General features: G+C 43.2%; 1 protein-coding gene across 1 annotated transcript in view; it reads left to right on the top strand.

Moving 5' to 3' along the window:
• gldc (glycine decarboxylase) overlaps window positions 1-27,302 on the top strand; it is a 147,513-nt gene that overhangs the window by 108,101 nt on the left and 12,110 nt on the right. Inside the window, exons 17-23 of the mRNA XM_033017964.1 lie at window positions 2,177-2,302; window positions 5,930-6,079; window positions 11,079-11,191; window positions 21,125-21,266; window positions 22,891-23,002; window positions 24,121-24,216; window positions 25,096-25,268. Coding sequence (XP_032873855.1) covers window positions 2,177-2,302; window positions 5,930-6,079; window positions 11,079-11,191; window positions 21,125-21,266; window positions 22,891-23,002; window positions 24,121-24,216; window positions 25,096-25,268 — 912 coding nt within the window. The remainder of the gene's footprint in view (window positions 1-2,176; window positions 2,303-5,929; window positions 6,080-11,078; window positions 11,192-21,124; window positions 21,267-22,890; window positions 23,003-24,120; window positions 24,217-25,095; window positions 25,269-27,302) is intronic.

The following is a 27,302-nucleotide window of genomic DNA, read 5'->3' as shown; positions in this document are numbered from 1 at the left end:
GTCAGTGAACAATAAATAATATATTTAGTGTTATGTTTTCTTACTTCAGGGAATAAAATATCAGTCCAGAATTGTAATTATATGTAGCTTTGTCTGAGCTTGTTGAAATCAAGTAATGAGTAAATTGTCTGGGACATTTCCCATGATGAATCCGTTTCTTTCTTCCTCCCTCATGTTCAAAAACATGCATCATCTTGGATAAAAACTTATTTAGTTTGAAGAAGGGTCTCGACCCGAAACGTCGCCCATTCCTTCTCTCCAGAAATGCTGCCTCACCCGCTGAGTTGCTCCAGCTTTTTGTGTCTTCTTTCGAGAAACAAGTTGGATTAGGTTGCAGAGGAGTTGGGTTGGGCGAAGGGTGGAACAAAGCGAATGTCCGATGATAAAATAATGCAGCAGTTAAGATATTGATTTGTTTTGGCTGTATGATACTGCACAAGTTGGTTTGGTATTGTCACATTTACTAGCTATAGTGAGTGACTAGATATAAAGTACTAGATAGTTTTTGCATGCTACTCAGGCAAATCAGACAATATCTGAGCACAACAGGTAGAGCAGTTAAAGGAAACAGAATTCTGAATTAGTGATACAGCTAGAGAAAGTGTAGATTAAAAAAAGTGTAAGGGCTGTCATGAGGTGGATTGGGAGATCAGGAATACAGTTTATGAGAGGGTGGCAATCTGGTAACAGCGGGGAGTAATCTGGTAACAGCGGGGGAAAACTGTTCTTGAATCTCAGTACGTGCTTTAGCTTTTGTATCTTGTGCCTGACGGGAGAGGAGAGAGGAGAGAAGTGAGAATGACGAAGAGGAGGTGAATGGTTCTTGAGTATGTTGGCTGCTTTCCCAAACAAATATGTCACAAATGTTTGTATAGTCTGCATAAGGCTATATCGTGTGACTATACAGAGAAAAGGGGTTGGCATTCACCTAGGGCCAGTTTTCATACAGACTGATAGAAGGAACACATTATCTGAGCTGGAGAATATGACATTGAGTCCTGCAGGCTGTCGTGTGCTAGATGGAAGCTGAGATACTCGTCCTTGAGCTTGTTTTCCATCTAGTTGAAACAAACACTGCAGGAGGCCACAGACAGAGAGGTTAGAACAGGAGGGTGGATTAAACTGGTAGGCACCCAGGATCTCAGGGTCATTCCTGCAGGCTGAACACAGGTGCTTCATCAAATGCTCACTTAACATTAATATTTGCCATGCGAGTACTTTAAAACAACCCTGTACTTCAGCATTTTATTCTAAGAATAATGCATGATGCCTCAACAGGTAAATATACTCACAGATAGACACTGTGTTACCCAAATGCTGATAGCTCAGAGGTCTGTTTGTGTAACTTTGTTTTGTTCAGGCGACCATTTTGATTATATCTTCTGCAACCACCGTACAAATGTCATGCTGAATTTTAGTTTATCCAAATTAATCTGTCAAAATTATTTCACCCAGAGAGTTGTGAACCTGTGGAATTCTCTGCCACAGAAAGCAGTGGAGGCCATTCACGAAATGTATTCAAGAGAGAGTTGGATATAATTCTTAGGGTTAACGGAATCAAGCGATATGGGGAGAAAGCAGGAACGGGGTATTGATGATCACCCCGAATGACCAGTCATGATCATATTGAATGTCGGTGTTGCCTCGAAGGGCCGAAGGGCCTACTCCTGCACCTATTTTCTATGTTAATTTTTTTTGTTGCCAGTGGCTAACTGGTCTTGGAAGCTATTAAGCCGATTTCACATTGAACCAGTGACTGGGGTATTTCTGTCAAACACTGAATCAAGATTAATGTTTGAAACAGCAGTAATGCATTGTGGAGCAATGTTTCCGTTTCAATGGATTTATTTTAGTCATATATTGTTCACTTTAGTTTACTCTTGATGTTAGAATAAAGATGTCAAGGATTTTCCCTTATCCTTTCTATTTGGTGTGATCACAAAAAGTTACAGTTTAATGGAGGCTTGTGTACTTACCATAGCTTGTGATTTCTTAAGCTCTTTTACACAAATTATTACAGATTCCTGCTTAGCCTGCGCACAGCTAACCAGTCAACACTGGCATTGATTCAGTGTAGGGAGTATCAAGCGTTTTACCAAATTTGCTGAAAAGATTTTGAGCAGCTGATTGTCTTTGGGCCTTCACCATGTAAATGTTCCTTTCCTCCTTTATCCAGGTCTGCCTTATCCCCAAATCAGCTCATGGCACTAATCCAGCCAGTGCACAGATGGCAGGGATGAAAATCCAACCAGTTGAAGTGGACAAGAACGGAAACATAGATGTTGCACATTTAAAGGCAATGGTATGTGAAATAACACCGCGCCCACAGAATAACTGTGGTAGAATCAGTATTGAACTTGGCAGAGACCATTAATACCACCCTTCACTAAAAAGTAAAAACTGGGAATGCTGCAAAAAATGTAAATACCTGAAATACTCATCCTGATATGCTGATACTGTGAAAACTGATGATCGTTTGGGGGCGACACAGTAGCGCAGTGGTAGAGTTGCGGTCTTACAGTGCAAGAGACCCGGGTTCGATGCTGGCTACAGGTGCTGTCTGTGCGGAGTTTATACGTTCTCCCAGTGACCGTGTGAGTTTTCCCCGGGTGCTCTGGTTTCTTACCACAATCCAAAGATGTACAGGTGTGTAGAAACATAGAAAATAGGTGCAGGAGTAGGCCATTCGGCCCTTCGAGCCTGCACCGCCATTCAATATGATCATGACTGATCATCCAACTCAGTATCCTGTACCTGTCTTCTCACCATACCCCCTGATCCCTTTAGCCACAAGGGCCACATCTAACTCCCTCTTAAATATAGCCAATGAACTGGCCTCAACTACCTTCTGTGGCAGAGAATTCCAGAGATTCATCACTCTCTGTGTGAAAAATGTTTTCCTCATCTCCGTCCTAAAAGATTTCCCCCTTATCCTTAAACTGTGACCCCTTGTTCTGGACTTCCCCAACATCTGGAACAATCTTCCTGCATCTAGCCTGTCCAACCCCTTAAGAATTTTGTGAGTTTCTATAAGATCCCCCCTCAATCTTCTAAATTCTAGCGAGTACAAAGCAAGTCTATCCAATCTTTCTTCATATGAAAGTCCTGAAATGGTGAAATGGCTTTGGTAAAAATTGTAAATTGTCCCTAGTGTGTAGGATAGTGTTAGTATATGGAGATGATCGTTGGTCAGCACGGACTCGGTGAAACGAAGGGCCTGTTTCCGTGCTGTATCTCTGGTCTAAAGTCCAAACTGCGAAAACATTGTTTTTATTGTTTTTTATTCTTGATGTTCTCACTTTTTGTTGCTTTATCCTGATCCTTTGTTCTGCATTTTGGATCTTCTGTGGTCCACTTCTCCACCACCCATCTCACTCATTGTTATTGGAATCATTCACTGAATTTCGATGTCTGAAATGCCAGCCTCAGAGTGCAAGCAGCTTTGCATCAGAGAAAGTTGGATGGTGTGGAATTCTTTTAGGCAGCTGATAGTTCCTGTTGCCATCTGCTGTCGGGGAAATCAGTGCTGTCAGCAAGTGATCTGAGCCGCCTTTAACTTTATCGGTGGTAAAAACAATAATTTAATACACACAGACTACTGCATTGCAGCGCCGTCATAGAATGCAACACCAAGTTTAATTATTCAGTGAAGGGTGGGTTATAGACTCTACAAACTGGCTCATTTAGATTTACACCGATATTTCTGATATCTCTGTTTCAATGCTAAATGATTTGCAATGTAATTGTATTGCTGTTAATGCAAAATTATATGAATTAATAGTGTTATTCATGCAAAATCATTAGTATTGATTGATTCTGCTGTTTTAATGCAAAAGTATTTGCATTGATAGTCTCTTATTTAACACCTTATTCACATGCCACAAGTGTGACATGCCACAAATGTAAGTTAGCAGCATGTCTCCTTTCAAAATTAGGCGCTCTGCTCTCTGGTATGAGCATTAGTAAATATCAGAGGCAGACATGCCAAATTAAGTTGCTGCTGACAAATACAAATTCTTGTGCAGGTACAGATTCCAACGATCTGATAGAAAGCAGTATCAAGCAAAAAAAAAAATGTTAATAAGTGTAGGAGAAATAATGCCTAGCCATAGAAAACAAATTTGCAAAGCTGTTCTTTCATGTTCTATTCAGCCTGCAAAGGAAGCATTCACATCTCACTGAGGACGTCGTCAGATTTCTGTTGTGTTGCCATTTCCACGCCTTCAGAGACAAACTGAGTATAATCTAAATTGAACAATTTAAAGTTCACCCACAGGAATGATTGCATATTGGATCCTTCAATTCTTTATTTCAGGTTACACCTGCACATTAATTGCCCCCTTGTGTTCATCAAAAGCAACTTAAATATCTGTTTGCGTTCTCCAGAATCTTGTGTAAATATGACTCATACTGTGAAATGTGCTGGGAAAATTGCAAAGTATTGTCTTGATCAGCACTCGATTTCTTTATGTTCTGACATTCATGCATGTTTATAACTTGTCTGGTGAAAATGCTGCTAATGAGCTGCCTGTACAGACAAAATGGGCTGCAAATATCCTGTTTTATATTGGATTTTTTTTTAATGCAGTGGATTTTCTAATGGATAATGGTCTTAGCCTTTGCATGTTTTTCTTTACAACACATCTTTATACTCTTCAAAGTGTGCACACTAATGAAATGGCTGATAGTTATTGATCATCCCGAATTGTTCTTGAACTGTGTGCCTTACAAAGGTATTTCCATGGGCATTTCAGAGTCAACAGGCTCACAATGGCTCTGTAGCCACCTTTACCAATGGGCATCAAATTATGTAGTCTCAAAGGACATCAGCGGGCCAGAGAGATATTGCAGCCCTTCCTTATTACCTTTACTAATGCTACCTATTATCCCAGGTCATTAATTATTCCTGAAATCCCATTTATCCTGATGAAATTAGAATTTGTGTTTCAAGAACATTAGTCCAGGTTTTGTAACGTAACCAACATTCAACCAGACCACCATGTTCATTGTAAATGTAGTCACTCACAACATGATGCTTCTCATTTCAAATGGTGGCATTTTCAGAGGGTGGACTATACAACAAAATGAATGCAGTTTAGTATTTTTCGGCAGTTAGAACAGCCAGTTTATACGTTCATTCATTCATTAGCACTGGGGGAAAGGCCAAAGTTACAACTACCTCTTGCCAAGACTTTGGGTTCCTATCCTCATTTATAGCACTTTGTATGAACCCCTCACATTGCATAATATTAATCATCCCTCATAAAAATAAATACAGGTCTTCCTTCCCAACCTGGCAGAAGTTTTTGACACAGTCGATCACGTTTTATGTCTCTCCTCAGTTGTAAATGGGATGAACTGTCCTTCCGTCGTTCCACCCTCATATTTTCAGTTTCAGTACACAAACCTACTGTGACTCTCAGTACAGCAAGACCCTGATTTTAAGACTCTTATCCTTTGGCTTGAACCCTTTGAGTTTACCTTTGTAGATTCCTGCAGCCATTAAGCTGTATTTGCTCCTCCAAATCTGGTGCGTTGTGAAGCTCCGATTTCCTTCACTCCACTACTGTTGGCCATACTTTAAAATCCTTAAATCCTAATTTCCATCCCTCAACACTACTAGTCTTTGAAGTCACTAAAACAATCCCTCTTGACCAAGCTTTTAGTCACATTGATTTTAGACTTTAGAGGCAGCGCAAAAAAAGGCCCTTCGGGCCCCCCCCCCCCCCCCGGAGTCCACACCGACCAATGATCAATGTGTACACTAGCAATATCCCACACACTCGGGACCATTTACAATTTTACCAAAGCCAATTAACCAATTAACCTGTACGTCTTTGCATTGTGGAAGTAAACCTGAGCAGAGATATTGATTCTGTTCGAATCACTGTTTATTTATGCCTGCAACAAAATGTTCTTTCTGCTCAAGGTTGACAAGCACAAAGATAATCTGGCTGCCATAATGATCACCTATCCGTCCACATACGGAGTGTTTGAGGAGAATATCAGTGATGTGTGTGGCCTCATCCATGATCACGGGGGACAGGTTTACCTAGACGGGGCAAACATGAATGCGCAGGTGAGTAATATAACTTGACTGTTTTTACAGTGCCACGGAGTCCGATGCACTGTAACTATCAACATAAATACAACAGAGCGGGTGGTAGCTAACTAGTGTCAAGAGTTTCGGAGAACTTATTTTGTGTATAGAAGCAAAAATGAAGCTGCTACACCAGACGGCTTACTATTGCTGCTGATTGCATATCAGGAAATTTAGCACTTCCATCATCTGGATGTTTATAGATCGAAAATACAAGTTTAAGAATTTGAGATTTTTCAGCATAGGAAGGAAACCCACATTCTAAAAAAATGTTTTTTTCCATTTTAAACACTTTCCCAGACAATCCCAGACCCAGTAGCGTCCTCGACCACCTCCCCCCACCCCTCCCCCAGTTTTAGATTGTACATCTGCAGTACAGAATATTAGATTTCAAATTCAGGTCTTCACCACAGCCATCCATCTTCTGATGGATCGTGGGAGCATTTTGGCTTTCTATCCCTTGGCCAGTGATTATAAATTGTGCATCTTTCAGTTACAGTTGTAGAGATGTGCACCATTGAAACAGGCCATTCGGCCCACCTTAATGATGGGAAATTATTATCATAATTATACATGATATCTAGGAATTTAAAATATAAGTTGGTCTATATAGATTGAAATCTTGCACAATAAAAAACATTGTTTGCCATTGCTCACTGTGTTCCTTGTCCTAAACCAATATTAATAGTAAGGTTGTTGATATATTAGAAGTTTGGTATCGTCATGGAGACTTCTTGAAAGAGTGATGTACTTGTGCAGCTCTAACCTGTTCATACACATTGTCTTAAACTTCGGCCGCCCACTGCACCCCTTTTAAATTGAAAATTATATCAAAGAGCCAAGGAGGTTTGATCATGTTGGTTCGACCATGAATGATTTTAGGATAGGATTTAGAAGCAGCTTACAAGGTGCCAGGTTCACATTGAAGCACAGTATCATTTTATTTTCCATTTCTATTACAATAAATGTGATTAGAGTAACTGGGCTTTACCTTGTCAGCCATTTGCTGACTTGAGCCTTCTGACCTGCATGAGTGGCGATTGGTGATGGAACCGTGTATGCCCGTCATGATTATAATTCGCCCACATAATGCAATAGCATCCTGACAAGTGACACTGTTCTGTAGGATGCTGTCATAGATTGGAGCTTCAGTGGAACCTCACCTTACAAATAACAAATAAATAGTTGCAATCATAGAAGTGTAATATCCTTTATGTGGATCTCTGCAAAGGTTTTATCAGAACAAACATATGCCTATGTCCCATCCCTCTGAGAGCCATAGATCTATCTGCCCGATTTCAATTGATTACAGAACTCCAGAGACTCATAACTCTTTATTTCCATGATTTATGTCTGGGATCATCAGTGCATCTTCAGGATCTTGCCAGCACTTTGAAAGCAGGACAATAGGGTGACATTTTGAAGTCTGTAGCTCCAACTGTTAAAACGTGGATGAAGTGTGAAATTGTATATGATAATGTTCCTGTGATAGGCCTTGTGGGTTGATGGGAATATGGAGAGAATAAAAAGGGATTAGAACATAGAACATAAAAAGGGATCAGCACAGGAACGGGCCCTTCACCCTGCAATGTCTGCGCCGAACATGATGCCAATGGACAATAGACAATAGGTGCAGGAGTAGGCCATTTGGCCCTTCGAGCCAGCACTGCCATTCAATGTGATCATGGCTGATCATCCCCAATCAGTACCCCGTTCCTGCCTTCGCCCCATATCCCCAGACTCTGCTATTTTTAAGAGCCCTATCTAGCTCTCTCTTGAAAGCATCCAGAGAACCTGCCTCCACCGCCCTCTGAGGCAGAGAATTCCACTCACCACTCTCTGTGAGAAAAACTGTTTCCTCGTCTCCGTTCTAAATGGCTTACTCCTTATTCTTAAACTGTGGCCCCTGGTTCTGGACTCCCCCAACATCGGGAACATGTTTCCTGCCTCTAGCGTGTCCAAGCCCGTAACAATCATATGTTTCAATGAGATGCCCTCTCACCCTCCTAAACTCCAGAGTGTACAAGCCCAGCTGCTCCATTCTCTTAGCATATGACAGTCCCGCCATCCCAGGAATTAACCTTGTAAACCTACGCTGCACTCCCTCAAATTTGGTCCTTCCTCAAATTAGGGGACCAAAACTGCACACAATACTCCAGGCGTGGTCTCACTAGGGCTCTGTACAACTGCAGAAGGACCTCTTTGCTCCTATATTCGATTCCTCTTGTCATAAAGGCCAACATGCCATTCGCTTTCTTCATTGCCTGCTGTACCTACATGCTTAATTTCATAGACTGATGTACAAGGACCCCCAGATCCCGTTGTACTTCCCCTTTTCCCAACTTGACACCATTTAGATAGTAATCTGCCTTCCTGTTTTTGCTACCAAAGTGGATAACCTCACATTTATCCGCATTAAACTTCATCTGCCATGCATCTGCCCACTCCACCAACCTGTCCAAGTCACTCTGCATTCTCATAGCATCCTCCTCACAGTTCACACTGCCACCCAGCTTTGTGTCATCTGCAAATTTGCTAATGTTACTTTGAATCCCTTCATCCAAATCATTGATGTATATTGTAAATAGCTGCCGTCCCAGCACTGAGCCTTGCGGTACCCCACTAGTCACTGCCTGCCATTCTGAAAGGGACCTGTTAATCCCTACTCTTTATTTCCTGTCTGCCAACCACTTGTCTGTCCATGTCAGCACTCTACCCCCAATATCATGTGCCCTAATTTTTCCCACTAATCTCCTATGTGGGACCTTATCAAATGCTTTCTGAAAGTCCAGGTACACTACATCCACTGGCTCTCCCTTGTCCATTTTCCTAGTTACATCTTCAAAAAATTCCAGAAGATTAGTCAAGCATGATTTCCCCTTCGTAAATCCATGCTGACTCGGACCGATCCTGTTACTGCTATCCAAATGTGTCGCTATTTCATCTTTTATAATTGACTCCAGCATCTTCCCCACCACCGATGTCAGGCTAACTGGTCTATAATTCCCCGTTTTCTCTCGCCATTCTTAAAAAGTGGGATAACATTAGCTACCCTCCAATCCACAGGAACTGAACCTGAGTCTATAGAACATTGGAAAATTATCACCAATGCATCCACGATTTCTAGAGCCACTTCCTTAAATACCCTGGGATGCAGACCATCAGGCCCTGGGGATTTATCAGCCTTCAGTCCCATCAGTCTATCCAACACCATTTCCTGCCTAATGTGGATTTCCTTCAGTTCCTCCGTCACCCCAGATCCTCTGGCCACTACTGTATCAGGAAGATTGTTTGTGTCCTCCTTAGTGAAGACAGATCCAAAGTACCTGTTCGACTCATCTGCCATTTCCTTGTTCACCATAATAAATTCACTTTTTTTGGTCTTCAAGGGTCCAACTTTGGTCTTAACTAATTTTTTCCTCTTCACATACCTAAAGAAGCTTTTACTATCCAGCTTTATATTCTTGGCTAGCTTACCTTCGTACCTCATCTTTTCTTCACATATTGTCTTTTTGGTTATCTTCTGTTGTTCTTTAAACATTACCCAATCCTCTTGCTTCCCGCTCATCTTTGCTACGTTGGACTTCTTCGCTTTAATTTTTATACTGTCCCTGACGTCCCTTGTCAGCCATGGTCGTCTCTTTCTCCCATTGGAATCTTTCTTCCTCCTAGGAATAAACTGATCCTGCACCTTCTGTATTATTCGTATAATACCTGCCATTTTTGTTCCACTGTCATCCCTGTTAGTGTATCTTTCCAGTCAACTTTGGCCAGCTCCTCCCTCATGGCCCCATAGTTCCCTTTATTCAACTGCATCACTGACACCTCCGATCTACTCTACTCCCTCTCCAATTGTAGATTAAACATGACCATGTTATGATCACTACCTCCTAATGGCTCATTAACCTTGAGGTACTTTATCAAATCCGGTTGTTTACATAACACTAAATCCAGAATTGCCTTCTCCCTGGTAGGCTTCAATACAAGCTGTTCTAAGAACCCATCACAAAGGCACTCTACAAAGTCCCTTTCTTGGGGTCCAGTACCAACCTGATTTTCCCAGTCTACCTGCATGTTGAAATCTCCCATAACAACCACAGCATTACTTTTATTACATGCCAATTTTAACTCCTGATTCAACTTGCACCCTATGTCCAGGCTACTGTTTGGGGGCCTGTAGATTAATCCCATTAGGATCTTTTTACCCTTACAATTCCTTGGCTCTATCCATACTGACTTCACATCTCCTGTTTCAATGTCACCACTTGCAAGGGACTGAATTTCATTCCTCACCAACAGGGCAACCCCACCCCCTCTGCCCACCTGTCTGTCTTTTCGATAGGAGGTATACCCTTGTATATTCAGTTCCCAGCCCTGGCCCTCTTGCAGCCATGTCTCAGTAATTCCCACAACATCATACTTGCCAGTTTCTAACTGAGCTTCAAGCTCGTCCACTTTATTCCTTATACTTCACGCATTCATATACATTCATATATTCATGGTACTTTGACTTCCGTATTCACTTCCCCCCTCGCAATTGGCCCTGACCTTACTCTGTTGTCCATTCTCAAGCTTTCCTTCCCATTAATTCGAGAATCTTTTGTAATTTTTCCTGTAGCCACTTCCCCTTCAACTCCATCTTTATACTCCCAATTTGTCAATCAGTATAAGACCAGCGTAGATGGATACTTGAGGGTAGGCTTGGGCTGAGGGGTCTGTTGCTGTCCTGAATCAATCTTGAGGGATTTTACTACCATAAAGATGCAGAGGGGGCTAGCATTTGCCAAACCTGAATTTATCCACAACAGGTGAAACCTCTACCTAAACTTATCCTTGTAGCTTGAGCTGAAAAGTAAAGAGCGGATGTCCACTGGTGATTTTTTGCCCTTTGTCCTTTTCTTGGCTCCTGTGGTAAGGATATTGTTATAGAGGTGTCTGATATACTGGTACTCTCTCCCCTAACGGTGCAATCTTTCAGGTGGGCCTCTGTCGTCCTGGTGACTATGGATCCGACGTGTCTCACTTAAACCTGCATAAAACGTTCTGCATCCCTCATGGAGGAGGTGGACCAGGAATGGGACCAATTGGAGTGTAGGTCTAAACCATCTTCTTTACAGTTTTGAATTGCTGTGTTGATCTTTATTTTAACAACAATATGGGATTTAAATTGAAGACCACAGTGACTCATTTTAAAACACAATGAATATGCTAATATGTGCAACTCATGTTAACTATATTGTTACTACCATAATTCACTTGGTGATTATTAGTCTTTGATTATGTCGTGTCTGGATTTATAAGATTGAGGATAACAGATAATGTTGCATTTGATGTTTAGATGAAAAAATAAGCCGATGTTATTTTGAACTGTTAACTGGATGTACACTAGTTCCTGATAAAGCATTGGAATTTGGTCAGAAGATTGGTGTTATGTGTTACAATACTTGATTCAAGACACAAAATATTTGGAACTGAGGCCGTGCCGACCCAAGCCTCGGTTTATAATGGCCGTGTTAAAATACAAACAATCTGTTCTGTGGTTGAATTAAAATTGAGGAAGGGAGAAAACTGAAATGCGAACAAGTGGTGTGTGTCTTTAAATATATATTTTACTACTTTCAACGGCTTCATAATGGGAAGCGATAGATCAACTTTTGTATCAAACCTAAACTTATAATTGTCCTGGGGGAATAATCACAGCTTTCGGAAGACACAAGGATGAGAAGACCCCATTCCCAGCACCTGTTTGTGGGCAGTTAATTCATCTCAGATGAGGCACTAGAATTAGTTCCCAGTTCTTTTGAACACGAGAGGGGAAAACTGGGTGCTTTTGATTGCCCCTCATTGACTCCCCTTACACACATTTTACACACCAAGGTTGTTCCTGCATTACATCCAGCTTCCAAACTTTATGGTATAGATGGGAACCTTATAATTGCAAAGCTTCAGTGCAGAGTGCCCATCTTAGATCGGGGACCCACCTGAAGTGAGGGCGAGGGATAGAGTGATAGGCATCCTTGATGGTCGTATAGCAGTGGTCAAGGGTGTTTAATCCTCTGCTGCTGCAAGTGACATTCCAAATCTGAGGAAGGACATTATTGCCATAGAGGGAGTGCAGAGAAGGTTCACCAGACTGATTCCTGGGATGTCAGGACTGTCTTATGAAGAAAGACTGGATAGACTTGGTTTATACTCTCTAGAATTTAGGAGATTGAGAGGGGATCTTATAGAAACTTACAAAATTCTTAAGGGGTTGGACAGGCTAGATGCAGGAAGATTGTTCCCGATGTTGGGGAAGTCCAGGACAAGGGGTCACAGCTTAAGGATAAGGGGGAAATCCTTTAAAACCGAGATGAGAAAAACTTTTTTCACACAGAGAGTGGTGAATCTCTGGAACTCCCTGCCACAGAGGGTAGTTGAGGCCAGTTCATTGGCTATATTTAAGAGGGAGTTAGATGTGGCCCTTGTGGCTAAGGGGATCAGAGGGTATGGAGAGAAGGCAGGTACGGGATACTGAGTTGGATGATCAGCCATGATCATATTGAATGGCGGTGCAGGCTCGAAGGGCCGAATGGCCTACTCCTGCACCTAATTTCTATATTTCTATGTTTCTAAGTGACATGCTGGTGGTAGTTTGGGAGTGATTTTTACAGGTTGGCTTTGGTGAAGTCCCCGGCTATGGTGGTAAAGGCTTTGGGGTACGCTGTCTGGTGCTGTTGACCACAGCGTGCATCTCCTCCAATGCTAGACGGACGTCTGCCTGGGGTGGGATGTCGACCGCAGTCAGGGTGATGGAGGCGAATTCCCTCATGAGGTAGAAAGGGCGGCAATTCGCCGCCAGATGTTCCAGGTTCGGAGTTAGTCAGAGCTGCCACGTCATCGCACCACGAAGAGTTGACCATGAGGCAGACACCCCCGCCTCTCCCTTTCCCAGATGCCTGCGTGATAATGCGTTGAAATGCATTAGCAGCTTGTCAGTTGCATCGCTGGTTTCTGCTGTTTCTTTTATACTGGTCTGAGAACTATTATATTTGATGATTTTCTGCTGTGCTGCTGGCAACATGTCGCCACAGACAGGCGCCATCTTGTAAGTAGGGGTCATTTACAGCTAAATCCATTTCCGTATCAGCTTTGAGCTTATTGAGGACATAAGAAGAAATGGCCTCAATTCTTCTTGTAGTGTTTGGGAAGTATTTAAGTGACAAAGAGGCTCTTGACTAAAGCTGCAGGATTTGCAAAGAATTAGGTTTCAAAGTGGTGTGAACTAGAACCATGTTTGCTAGATTTAAGATGGGTATTTAAGATGTATGTTAATATGATGCCTTTACTTTGATCTTCCATTCATGTTATCCCCTCAATTTAAGGTGACCCAGGGAACCCAGCCCCTTGTTAAGATTATGTTTCCTGTGCATGTTCTTGGGTAGTGCAGGCTATGTTGTTTTAAGAAATATATTTGTTTGCTAATGCCTGAAGATCTATCAGTCAGAAGATTGTGATACCCCTTTAAGTGTACTCTCATTTGAATGTTACTGTTGATTGTGCTTCCACCACCCTTCTGGCAAGAGATTGCAGTACTTACTATCTTTGGTTATTTGCCTCTCCTCTGCTGTTTTAGCCAAATGTTGTCCTCTGGCCTTTTACTTACAACATTGTGACACAGTGGCGCAGCTAGTAGAGCCGCTGCCTCGTAGTATCAGGCACCCGTCCATCGTTCAATCCTAGTCTCGGGTGCTGTTTGTGTGGAGTTTGCACGTTCTCCCTTTGGCTGCCACAGGTTAATGGTCTGGTGTGTAGATGATTGATATAATCTGGGGGGAGTTGAGAACATGAAGTTATGGGACTAGCGCCATCGGTGGTGCAGTGTCGATGATGCAACACCCATGAGGCAGTTACCAAGATGGTTCCTGATTCAGGCTTCGTCGAGAGTTTTGATTGGGTGCACGCGACGGTGGACGACATTTATGAGTGAGTTCTACCGAGAGACGATTGTGTGGCCTACATTGTTTCCATCGATAGAGGGGTGGGTTTGTCAGTAAAATGGAGCAGCTAAAGCCCCCTAGGCAAATGATTTTTGAGGCAAGGGACCTGCCAATGGAGTGGAGACAATGGAGGGAGGATTTTGAGCTCTATGTTGATTTGAGCATGGCAGGGAAGGATGACAAGACAATGAGGAAACTGCTCATGTACCTAGTTGGACCGCAAGGGAGAGAGCTCTACCAAATCATAAAACCGCTGGAGACACGGAAGCCGGAGGGCAAAGTACAAGAAGTTACGCAAGAGCAGGCTCTCGATGCTTTTGAACAGCATTGTCAACCCGTGAGGAACGAGACCATCGACGGGTATAGATTCTTTACGAGGAGCCAAGATAGAGGGGAGACTTTTGATTTGTTTTTAATAGAATTGAAGCTCTTGGCAGCTCATTGCAGTTTCAGAGAGTTGAAGGATTCACTGATATGTGATAGAATAATATGCGGCATAAGAGATGACATGCTGCGGGAGAGACTTCTCCGAGAAACCTCACTTAGAAAAGTGTGTGAAGGCATGCCAGGCTTCGGTGCTTGCCAAGGCCAGAGTTGATGTCCTGTTAGGTGACCAATGACAAGATGTCTGTGCAGTGAGACAAGAGGGGAAAAGATACCAGCTACCATACAGTGCAAATACTGCGGATACAAACATGAGAGGAAGAGGGAGAAAAGGCCGGCATATGGCCGGGTGTGTTTCAAATGCCATAAGAAAGATAATTTCACATCACAATGCACGGAAAAGTAGATGCAACAGAAGAACCAGAAGAAAGAAAAGAAAGGGAAAAAACTTGTGCATGCAGTGGAGGAAGTGGAGAGTTCCAGTGATGAGTATGATGACAGTCAAGAGGATGATGAAATTCACACAATGGAACTGCAACCAGAAGCAGTAAAAGCAGAGAGTGTGCACAGTGTTGAGAAGACTCAATTCCCAAAGAAAATCTTTGCGACCATGATGCTGCAAGGGAAGGAAGTAAAATTCCAGGTGGACAGTGGAGCCACATGTAACAGAATTCCCAAGATCTATGCAAAGGATGTGGATGAAACCAAGCAAGTATTGTCGATGTACAACAATACGACAGTGGAGCATCTTGGCAAAAGCAAGGTGAGACTAGTGAACCCAAAGAATGGAAGAACATATAAAGTAGTTTGTAGTCCTGGAGAAAGACTACATTCCAAACCTGGGAAGCAGGGCAGCCCAGCAGATCGGGCTCATCTCATTGTGTAAAGAGAACATAATGACATTGAATGGCAGTGAAATCCTTCTGAGCAAGGAAAGACTGATGGCTGAGTATGCTGATGTATTTGAAGGGACAGGTAAATTCTTTAAAATTCCAGCGAGGCCATGGGCGAAGGTGGGTGCAGATTTGTTCCACTTGGATGGAAGGAACTATTTGATCACTGTGGACTACTTCTCAGGATATTGGGAAATAGACTATCTAAAGAAAACACTGGCATTTAATGTCATCCATAAAATCAAAGGCCAGTTCGCAAGATATGGAATACTAAATCAGCTCATCACAGATAAAGGGCCATAGTTCACAGCCGAGGAGTTCAAGAGATTTGCCAAGAAGTGGCAGTTTGAACATACGACCGCATCACCCCATTATCCACAGAGTAATGGAAAGGCGGAGAGCAGTGTGAAAGTTGCAAAGTCATTGCTGAGGAAGGCTAAGGCTGCAGAAGCTGACCCTTACCTGAGAATACTAGCTTTTCGCAACCAACACCTGGCATGAGTAGCAGTCCAGTACAGAGACTGATGAACAGACGTACCAGGACCATACTACCAACTACTCAGAGGCTACTCAAACCTGAAATTCAGAAAAAGGTTGGAGATGAGTTGAGAGCAGCTAGAGACAGACAAGCAGACTACTACAACAGAGGATCGATCCCAAGATCTGATTCCCCTGAAAGCTGGTGATCCAGTTCGAGTGAAGCCGACCGGTGACCGACATCAGCCCTGGAGGAAGGCTGTGGTTGTAGGCCATGTTGCGCAACCCAGATCGTATGAAGTCAGAACCGAGGACGGCGTCATCTAACGTCGGAATCTGCGCCATCTGAGGAAGACCAAAGAGCCATTTCATCGCGCTGATGTTGACCTGGATGACCTGGTGACGTTGCCTGAACCAGAGCAAGACAGTCGACCTATCAGCCGACCACCGGTCCCTAGGGAGCATTAAACCCTGACAACAAGATCTGGTAGATGCGTTCGAAAACCACGCTATCTGCAGGATTATGTGCCCAAATAAGAATAGGGCATGTACTTGTAGTTGATTATAAAAGGCTATTAGGTTATGTTTAAAATGTTAATGTAATATTGTTCTTTTATAGTTTGGTATGCATAGATTTATTGAGAAGTAGTGGTAATGGCCATTTTAAAACTATACAAATTAATAAATAAAAAGGGAAAGGAAAAACAAATAAATAAATAAATGAAAAGGGGAAAGAAAATGTGGGACCAGACATGTGTTGTTCAAAGTTTAGACAATTCCGAGCACTGAACTGGCGCAGATCCAAGGAATGAGAATTTGAAAGCTACCACGGAAATGGACTGCCAAATGCATGTTGGAAAATGGACTGTCGGACACATGTTGTGGGGAATATGGAGCACATTCAGGGGATGAATTGAACTACCCCAGAGGATGGTTCAATTTGTGGCCTGAACCACTCCATGAGACTTGGTGCATGAGGTTTCAGCTAGCCGGTTGACAAATTCAAAAGGATCTTACTCTGACATGGGCAGCTGCATAGTAAATAATCTTCCTTCCCACCTTCCACCACCCACCAACTCTCAACTTCAGACTTGGACATGAGGTGGGGCTGGGGCAAAAGTTGCAGCAGTAGTTCAGGGGAGATTAAACTCGCAGCAAGGCCTAAAACTTGGACAAGAAGACGGTGCTTAATTCAAGTATGGGTATGGCTGCCCAGCCTGCAGCTGTCCGTTTTTTCACTTTTTTTCATTTTTCGTGAGTGAAAGTGTTTTGTGTTGGAGGTTTTAGTCTTTTTTATGTGGGGGGGGGGGGGGGAGAGAGAAGGGGGAAACTGTATTTCTCAGTCCCTACCTAGTCGGAGAGGCGGCTTCCTCCGAGCAGCATCTCGACCCGTCCTCGCGGCCTTCCATCGGGATCTGGAGCGGCGTTTCCTGACGGGACCGGCCTGAACCACGGCTTCGGCGGTTGCGCAGCGCTGGAGCGCTATCGTGGAGTGGGCGATGCCTTGCCCGGGTCGCCGCGCTGGAACTCCGGTGAGCTGAGACCGCCGATTGGAACATTGCGGAGCTGCGGGTCTGTGGAGCGGCCAGCCGCGGGCGGCGGTGCTGACCTTAAACATCGCAGAGCCTGGGATCTCTCGCCGAGATCGCCAGTGGTGGAGCTCATTCCAGCGCGGCCTGTTGGCTTCGGAAGCCGCGGTCTCCGGTAAGGAAGCGGCCGTTCCAGGCATCCCAAGCCGCTGAGAGGATTCTCCCGACGCCGGAGCACCATCACCCGGCGAGAAGGGCCTGAAACATCGGGCCCCGTAGCGGTGATTGCGGAGGCCTCGATAGGCCCAACTATGGGTGGACATGGGGATGGGGACTGGACTTTGTGCCTTCCCTCATAATGGGAACCATTGTGGGGGGATGTTTTTATGTTTAAATTTCTTCATTATTGTTATGTTTGTATTCTCTTTAATGTGCTGCAATGGCAACTTTGCATTGTGTACTGGGATAATTTTATCATTCATCTTACAAATTGTGCCTACGGCACACAAATTGAGCAAGCAAGTATCAAAATTGGCTATAAGATCAATCCCATTTACCTTCAGTCCTCGACAGTAACGAGGACCGAAGGATCCGTGAGTCGAGCAGGTGCGTGGTGGAGTGTGAAAACACTAGCATCTCCTTGAGAACTAATTGGCTCAGAGTCGTGGGCAGTGTCGAGAGAGGATTGGGAACCAAACTCGCTATCAACTTGCACCAAGTTGTTTAGGACTTGTCTAGAAGCTGGGGGAAGTTTCCCACGGGAGCGGCAGACAGCCGCGAAATGATTCAATTTCTTGCAGAAATTGCAGGATTTTCCGTAAGCCGGGCACTGCGACTGCATCGAATGCACATAACCGCAATTAGGGCATTTTTTAACGCCTTGGCCGCCGGGGACGTAGATGGCCCGCGACATGGGTCTGGTGTTGACTATGTTAGGATGTTGAGACCTATTGAGACCAGTTAAATTAATCGATTTATTATCAGACCCCCACTGTCCGAACAGCGGGTCAACGACTTCAGCCAACCTGCATGCGTGCATGGCTTCGGTTAGAGTAAGATCTGGTTTCTTTAATAGCTCCGATTGTAATTTCTGATCGAGCATCCCTGTCACTAGAATGTCTCTAGTAAGCTGTTCAGTCATAGTATCAAATCGGCACCTCTGAGCGAGGTAACGCAGATCAGTAATAAAACATTCAACAGGCTCATCGTGCCGCTGCTTTCTCGTAAAAAACGTAGCTCTCTCTAAAATGCGGTTAGAGGGCTGGTCACAAAACTCAGCAAATTTTCGCAACAGACATACCGGGTCGTCGGCAGACTCTGCAGGTACTTGGACCTGATCATGTTCATCCCGGACCGCGGGACTGTAGGTGAAGGCTCGTGCTCTCCTCATGGCATCAGGACCAGCAAGATTTAGAAGAAGGGAAGCTTTAACGGCATCAGGATCGTTGCGATGAGCAATGTTCATGTAGTGGGTAAAATCCATCTCAAAAGTCGGCCAGCGCTCCGCTATGTCTGCATCAAAGACCAGGGGCGCGGGTTTGCGGCATGAGGATGCCATGGTGACACAAGGAGAGTAAAACTCCGACAAAGAAACAAACTCAAGAAATAAAACCCGATAAACAGGAGGCGCGAGATTTAACTTGCCGACACCATGTAAAGAAGTGAATCTCACACACTTGTAACTTTACTTAACTCTTTAATAAACACACAGATTAAACATGATCCAGCACTAACTGCACGCAGTCTGTCACTGTGCTGGAGAGAGGGCGAGAGATAGGGAGAGAGAGTGTTATTATACTTGATAACTAAGGCGTGGTTAGTGGTACTGAGGTAGCTACATTATTGGGTGCATGCATAAACCATCTACACCTTCCATCTCTCATTTAGCTTTTACAATTACAAGAGGGGTCCCACCCCAAAATATCACCTCTCCATGCTCTCCAGAGATGCTGCCTGACCCACTGAGTTACTCCAGCACTTTGTGTCTCTTTTTGCAAATCAGCATCTACAGTTCCTTTTGTCTGTCGTTTTTCTTCCTGTAGTCTAAAGAAATAAATCTTCATCTCCATTCTCTACTTTCTGTCCCAACCAATCTTGCCCACCAGGTCTTTCATATGACAGATTGTAATTCTACCAACAAATATTCCATGTCACACCTTTCAAAATAGAGCAAACATATCATGAATCTTCTCTGAAACTTAATCAAAGGACTCAACGCGACAAAAATAAAATGTGCCCTGGTTAAATTGGTTTATTGATTTACCAGATTACATCTCAGCGGATCCCTTGCCACAGGCATTTGGATTGAATGGTGGTGTTGTCCTGTTTATCCCTCTCCCCTTAAAAAGGTGCAATACTTGGTGTAAAGTTCCATCCTCTGCCAACACCCCTCTTGCCTTGAAAGATTGAGAAATTGTGGCAAGAAATTCACACTCCCATTATTTCCTCCCTTGTTTCCCTCAATGAACTTGGAGGTGTTCCATCTGGATGGGTGACTTTCAGCTGTTAACCAGATGATGGTACTTGTTATGAGGATATTTATGGGAAACTAATCCAAAGAATAGTTTCGTGTTTAAAATAAGAAATGGTGAGCGCAATTTATTGTTGTTTTGTAATATTTATGTCTTACTGTCCTTCTTTAAATGTTTTGAGAATTTGAGTAGGAAGGAGAAAATGTCCAATAATAGTGTTACCTTCAGGGGAAAAAATGCTTGTAATGTTATGAGAACTACTTGTTCACACGCCCATGTTATACAGGCACTGTGCCTACTCATTAATTCTCAATCCGTTTGGCCACTTGAAATGTTTTCCTCTTCACTTTCTTCCCACGTAGAAGTGGTGTCTTGAGTGGTTTATGTTTCTACGTCCATTACCTCTTTTGCTGATACTCAGAGCCTCCAGTTGTTCTGGCTGCTAAAAGAGCCAATCTCAAAGGTAGAGACACAAGGAACTGCAGATGCTGGAATCTTGCGTAGAACACCAAGTACAGGTGTCAGTGGTTATGGGGAGAAGGCAGGAGAATGGGGTTATGAGGGAGAGATAGAGTGGCCATGATTAGACTTGATGGGCCGAATGGCCTAATTCTATTACTATTCCTTATGACCTGGATTCTCAGCGGGTCAGGCAGCATCTTGCCTGACCCATTAAGTTACTCCAGCTCTTTGTTTTCTTCTCAATCTCAAAGATATTCATGCCTGGAAAATCACTTGCACATGAAAACATGCACTAAAATAGCTGTCTTCTGGGCACGGCAACAGTTTGCTGGAGTGCTGCTGGTGTCTTATTTCCATGTTAGCCCCTTCTGCAAGAAGTGGCGGTCACAATGTTTTTCATATTCGTGCAGGTAGTATCTGGCATTGATACTAGTTTCATTGGCAATGTTACATCGGAATAGTTTCTGGCACTGTTTCACCAGTGCAAACAAGGATGACCTTTTGCTGCCTTAGTTGACCAGCCAATGTTACATCAGGATCCAGGTTTAAGAATAAGAAAAATCAGATAGGTCATAAGGAATAGTAATAGAATTAGGCCATGCCAAGTACCAAAATTAAACACGTCACAGTTGTCCTCCCTTGCTAATCATTGCCTTAGCATTTAATTGTTGAGAGAGATCAAGAGAGGGAAAATGGTAATTGTGGTGAAAAATGTTTCAAATGCTACAATTCGGACCACTTGCCTTGAACAGCTGTGTTATTGAAGGAACAATCGGATCAACTACGTCTAACCTGTAACTTTTTTGTTTTGTTAACTGTACATTTTCAGAAAGAAGCATCTCGCTCCGTACTTGCCCAGTCATCCTGTGATCTCCCCAGTGTCTGACAAAGACGCCCGACCCCTGGGTACAATCAGTGCTGCCCCCTGGGGTTCCAGTGCCATTCTGCCAATTTCACTGGCATATATTAAGGTACAACACATCACTGCATTCAGATTTTCTTCGTAGCTTTGTGTTCTATTTATTTCTCTTAAACCATCTGCTGCCTCAAACTTACTTGTAATGGATTACCAACCTTTCCTTCGCTGCCTCCCCACAAAGTATTATTCTGTTACTTTTGCCCCCCTCGCCAAATGTACCCTGGAAGCCACATTAATTGATCTAAAAAAATAGTGTCAGTATGGGGAGACACAAATGTTAGCATATGGAGCTAATAAAAACTGCTCCAGAACTGTGAGGAAGGGTCCTGACCCAAAACATCACCTACTCATTTTCTCCAGAGATGCTGTCTGACCCTTTGAGTTACTCCAGTACCTTGTGTCTATCTTTGCTGGAAGAATTCAGTGGGTCAGGCAGCATCCATGGTGGAAACGGTGATGTTCCTGTTGCCTCCACGGATGCTGCCTGATCCACTGATGTTCCTGATGCAAGATTTCAACCCAAAAATTTTTTTTGTCTCTGCAGACACCACCTAACCTGCTGAATTCTTCCAGCAGTTTATTTTTTGCTCATGCATCAGTGGGCTCTAATGGATTACTGATTATTACAGTTTTTACTTGCAATTTCTTACAGGATTATGCAGTGCAGGCTAATGGGCAGTTTAGGAGGGAAATTGATCTGCCAACAGTCATAAAACACAAGATACATGAAACATGGAATTAAAGTGGAATGGATTGGGGGTGTGCAAAGATTGGGGAGAGGGGGGGGGGAGGGGAGTCAATCTACCCCACGACAGAAGGGGGAGTTGTAGTGTAGACTGACTCCCCTTCCCCCCGCCCTCTCCCCAATCTTTGCACATCGCCAATTCTTTCCACTCTGAGCAGTTGAGAGATACCAAAGATAGACACGAAATGCTGGAGTAACTCAGCTTGTCAGATTGTGGGTTTGATGAAATATCCTCCCTATCCACCAATGTGTTAATTTCTCCCACTGCATCGCCTTAACATTCACTGAAAATCTAGTTCATTTGCTGAAGATTAGTCATTGCTTTGAGGAATTTTCAGGCATTGTTTTTATCCCTATTGTTGGAGAGGAGGAAGAGGTGGTTTATGTATCTTTTAATTATGCATCAGCACACTAAATTATCTTGGGTTTTTTTTCCAGTATATTACTTGCCTCAAAGGGAGCAAAATCCAAGGGATAATCTGGTTAAATGATTTAAATAGCGGACTGGTCTTTACCATGTAACTGAAGTCAGAAGGTGGGACGTGTACAATTACAGCAGTGTGTTCCCAGTCTTATGACAATAGCTGACTGCCGTAATATATATAGGAGGAACTGCAGATGCTGGTTTAAACCAAAGATAGGCACAAAAAGCTGGAGTAACTCAGCAGAACAGGCAGCATCTCTGGAGAGAAGGAATGGGTGACGTTTTGGGTCTCTACCCGAAAGGTCACCCATTCCTTCTCTCCAGGGATGCTGCCTGTCGTAATATGTAAACACTTGCAGTTACATGAAGCAACCTCTAAATACATTTGAGTAGAGAAAGGAGGGTGTACAGGGAAGAAATTATAAATTGATGGTCTATGTGCTGCAATGTTCCTCACCTCCAAACTTTTTAATGCCGCTGTGATTTTTTTTGTCTCTCTTCACACAGTTGATGGGATCAAAAGGACTTCGCCACGCTACTGAGATCGCCATTCTAAATGCAAACTACATGGCTAAGAGGCTAGAAACTTTCTACAGAATTGTTTTCAGGGGAGCAAAGGGTGAGTTCATGATTCAAGACTGTTTAATTGATTTTTGATCATGCATTCTACAAATATATTTTTAACTATCGTGAGTTACATTTTGCTCAGACAATTGGCCTTAGTGTGATTGGGGCATCTAGGTCAGAATGGGCAAGTTGGGCTGAATGGCCTATTTCCATGCTCTGATTCAGGTCACACCCCAATCATTCCTTCTTCTCCCTGCCCATGTCTGGCAGAAGATACAGAAGCTTGAAAATGCAAACAATGCAGGTGAGTTTACTCACCTGCTGTTCAAAATGCATCCATTAGCCATATAACTTCCATCACCGATGTTGAAGGAGATGCTATTCCCTTTGCAGCCTAGCATCAGCTTGGAAAATATTTGAAAGATGTTCCTTCCGGCAGCGAAACATTCAGGACATGGGCAATTAATTGATATCAGATTTTTTAGGAAAGGCAGATTATGGCGGAACGGTGGTGCAGAAGTCGAGTTACTGCCTTACAGCGCCAGAGACCCGGGTTTGATCCTGACTACGGGTGCTTGTCTGTATGGAGTTTGTATGTTTTCCCTGTGACCGCGTGGGTTTTCTCCAGGAGCTCCAGTTTCATGCTGCGTCGGGAACAGCAGCCAACATAATCAAGGACCAGTCGTACCCCGGTCATTCTGTCTTCTAGCTTCAACGTCAGGCAGGTTAAGTAAAAGCTTGAGCGTATGTACCACTAGATTCAGGAACAACTTCTTACCCACTGTTATCAGACTCTTGAATGGACCTCTGATATACTACGCACGGGTGAACTCTCATTCACACAATCTGCTTTCTTGTGCCCCTTATTTTTTTTAAATTATCTTCACTTTCCCTGTAGCTGTAACACTACATTCTGCACTCTGCTTCCTTACACGTGCACTATCTGATGTAGTTATGTGTGACATGATTGGCCTGGATAGCATGCAAAACGTATCTCGATGGACGTGACAGAGAGAAAGTTCTGTGACACTGACTTCTTGATATTAATTATCTTTCTGGCCATGCAGGTTGTGCATCCTCAGTAGCGTACTACTCGAGTGACCTACTGCAAAAGAATTATGGTCCAATACCTTCTATGTTATGTCAGACTTCTAATATATGTTTTAACAGGTTATGTAGCTCACGAATTCATCTTGGACGTGCGACCATTTAAGAAAACATCAAACATCGAGGCAGTGGATATTGCCAAGAGGCTACAAGATTACGGTGAGGTGCTTTACTTTTCTTTCTCCATTTGGTTGAATTTTAAACTAATTATTATCCGTTTTGCTTTTCATGAAACCTAGAACATAAATATCATTGGCTAGATTTGTTTGAATCTTGTATTACAGCATCATATAAGTGTAGAGCAAGAAGAAAGGTTGTTTGCACCCTTTGATAAGATGGTGTTAAAAGATCAGATAATTAAATAGGGGCAAGGATGGGTATTGAAATGTTTTTAAACAGGTTATGGTTACAATATAGAATTTTTTTATTATTGGCATAGTCTTTCAGAAAGGGAATGTATTCTTTGGGGTGTTGGAGGATAATAAACATATACAATTTGCATGCAGCTAAAGCGAAACAACATCGGCAGAAATAATGAGCTCAGGATTTTTTTTATCCCCTTATGCCATTTCATTCTGGGATTGAGTTAATGTAACTGATGCAAAGGTGAAGTTGGAAATGGAGGTTTCTGTAAATTATAGAACTCAACAGAATTTAAGGGTGCAGAATGAATGAATCTGAAGAAGGGCCTCAACATGAAAAGTCACTTATCATCTGAAACAGGGTACCGACCTGAAACCTCACCTATCGCCTGAAGAAGGGTCCCGAACTATAACGTCACCTATCCATGTTTTCCAGAAATGCTGTCTGCCCACTGAATTACTCCTGCACTTTGTGTCCTTTTTTTTTAAATGCAGAATGAAATAACTGAAAGTGGGATTGACTTAATGTAGCTGATGAAAAGATGAAGTTGGTATAGGAGGTTTTTGATCATTACAGAACTTAACAGGATTCATGGTGCAGAATGGAATACTATGTTACAACTGAAGGTGCATCTGTTGCTCTGCCATAAAGTCATCCAGTTCTTACATCCTGCAGGGTTCCACGCTCCAACTATGTCCTGGCCGGTTCCTGGCACCCTAATGATCGAGCCGACCGAATCGGAAGACAAAACTGAACTGGATCGATTTTGTGACGCAATGATAAATATCCGGCATGAAATAGCGGACATTGAGGAGGGAAGAATGGATGTGCGGGTAAACCCACTCAAGGTACGGCATCGGATTTGCCCAGGAACCCCAATTGAATTGAATCTTTGAGCCCAACGACTCGGGTTCCTGCAAAGGTTCATTTAGCCTTCGCTGTGAATTGTGCCTTCAGTTTGCTTTGGCCCTGTTCACAAGGTTTGCAAATTTAGCAGCGGGTCAGGCACAAAGCCAACAGTTTTAAGCCCAAGTAAAAGTATGTGCTGAGGAGAGGTGAAAAGGGATGGGGTGGTGCTTCATGGTAAGTGTTGAATGGAAGGGATTGGGGAAATGGGGGGTGGGGATGATGTTGTGAGCTTGAATATACTGTGGAGAGGTGGGCCTACAGGAGACGTGTGCGTAAAATACATTTAGATAAGTACATGGATAGGGAGGCAAAAGCCAAACTAATGGTGGAACTCAGCAGGTCAGACTGCATCTGTGGGGGAAGTGGACAGATGCATTTCAGGTAGGGAACCTTCTTCAGACTTCTAGGTCTTCAGAAAGATCCTGATAGATAATGGTCCAACATTTAGTGTAAGATATAACATTGAAACCTGATAAAGTCTGATTAAAGATAGTTCAAAGAACTCCAATGAGGTGGGAGGTCAGGGCCGCACTCTAGCTGATGACAGGACCGTTCAGTTGTCCAATAATAGCTGGGAAGTGTCCCTGAATCTGGAGGTATGTGTTTTCAAACTTCTATACCTCTTGCATGACAGGGGAGGGGAGAAGATGGAGTGACTGGGATGATACTGGACCTGGATTATACTGGTGGCCTTGCCGAGGTAGCGTGAAGTGTAGATGGAGTCAATGGAAGGGAGATTGGTTTGCGTGATGATCTGGGCTACGTCCACAACTCCTGCAATTTCTTGCAGTCTTGGATGGAGCTCTTTCCAAACCAGACTGTGATGCATCCCGATAAAATGTTTTCAACAGCACATCTGTAGAAGTTGGTGATGGTTGTTGGGAACATGCCGAACTTCCTAAGCCTTTTAAGGAAGTGGAATTGTTAGTGTGTTTTCTTGCCCAGCAAGTTTGTTAAACACAGTTCACAATAGATAACATAATAAGCAAATGAAAAAATCTTCAATAAATAAAAACAAACAATATGGTGTAAGATAAAATAAAAGCCTGAAGTCCCTAGTGCAACCATCGTTCAAATACCTTTAAAATGGTGAAGAGACTCAGTGAGGGAGATGTCACAGAGGAGGAGTACGAAACTAGAGGTGATGAGCTAGAGGAATGCGGGCAGTAGTGGAGTAACATTTCCTTACATGGAGATGATAAGTGATAAAACTTGTGGTTGCAGCAAGTGGTTGAGGCAAATAGCATAAATACCATTTAGCTTAGTTTATAGATACAGTATTGACACAAGCCCTGCGGCCCAGAATCTATGCCAACCATCAATCACCAGTTCACACTAGTTCTATGTTATCTCACTTCCTACACATTAGAGGCAATTTACGGAGCCTAATTAACCTACAAACCTGCACGCCTATGGGATGTGGGAGGAAACCAGAGTACCCGGAGGAAACCCACCCGACACAAGGAGAACGTGACAGCCAGCAACCGAGGTTAGGATTGAACCCGGGTGTCTGGTGCTGTCAGGCAGCAGCTCTACCAGCTGCGCCACCGTGCTGTCCAAATGTAAGAAAGAAACTGTATAGAACCAACTGAGAGAATAGAACTTAAGGAGAAATTGATAGGAGCGTAAATACCAAGCATTTAATAGTTAACCTCAGTACTGTAAATCCAATATACAATGCCATAAGGTTTAGGAAGGATTCAGAGCACCAACTGGTCAAAGGTCTGAGGAAAGTTTAAGATTTATTTGTCTAGTTCTACGCATGATTCCAGGTTTATAAATAAAACAACTTTAATACCAGTGGTTAGGAAAACCATTGGAAGTACTGTCAGCAGGGAAATTAACAAATATTAATCGGACTTCGCTACCCAAACACATGTATATCTGCAGAACCAAATAAGTTTCAATGTCTCTTATGTGCGGCTTTATAGGTTAATTGGTCTCTGTACATTCCCCCAAAGTGTAGGTGGTGG

Source organism: Amblyraja radiata, chromosome 3 (genome assembly GCF_010909765.2).
Source record: "Amblyraja radiata isolate CabotCenter1 chromosome 3, sAmbRad1.1.pri, whole genome shotgun sequence".
NCBI lineage: Eukaryota > Metazoa > Chordata > Chondrichthyes > Rajiformes > Rajidae > Amblyraja > Amblyraja radiata.
The sequence above is the reverse complement of the archived record's forward strand: the minus strand, read 5'-3'. Positions and strand labels throughout refer to the sequence as shown.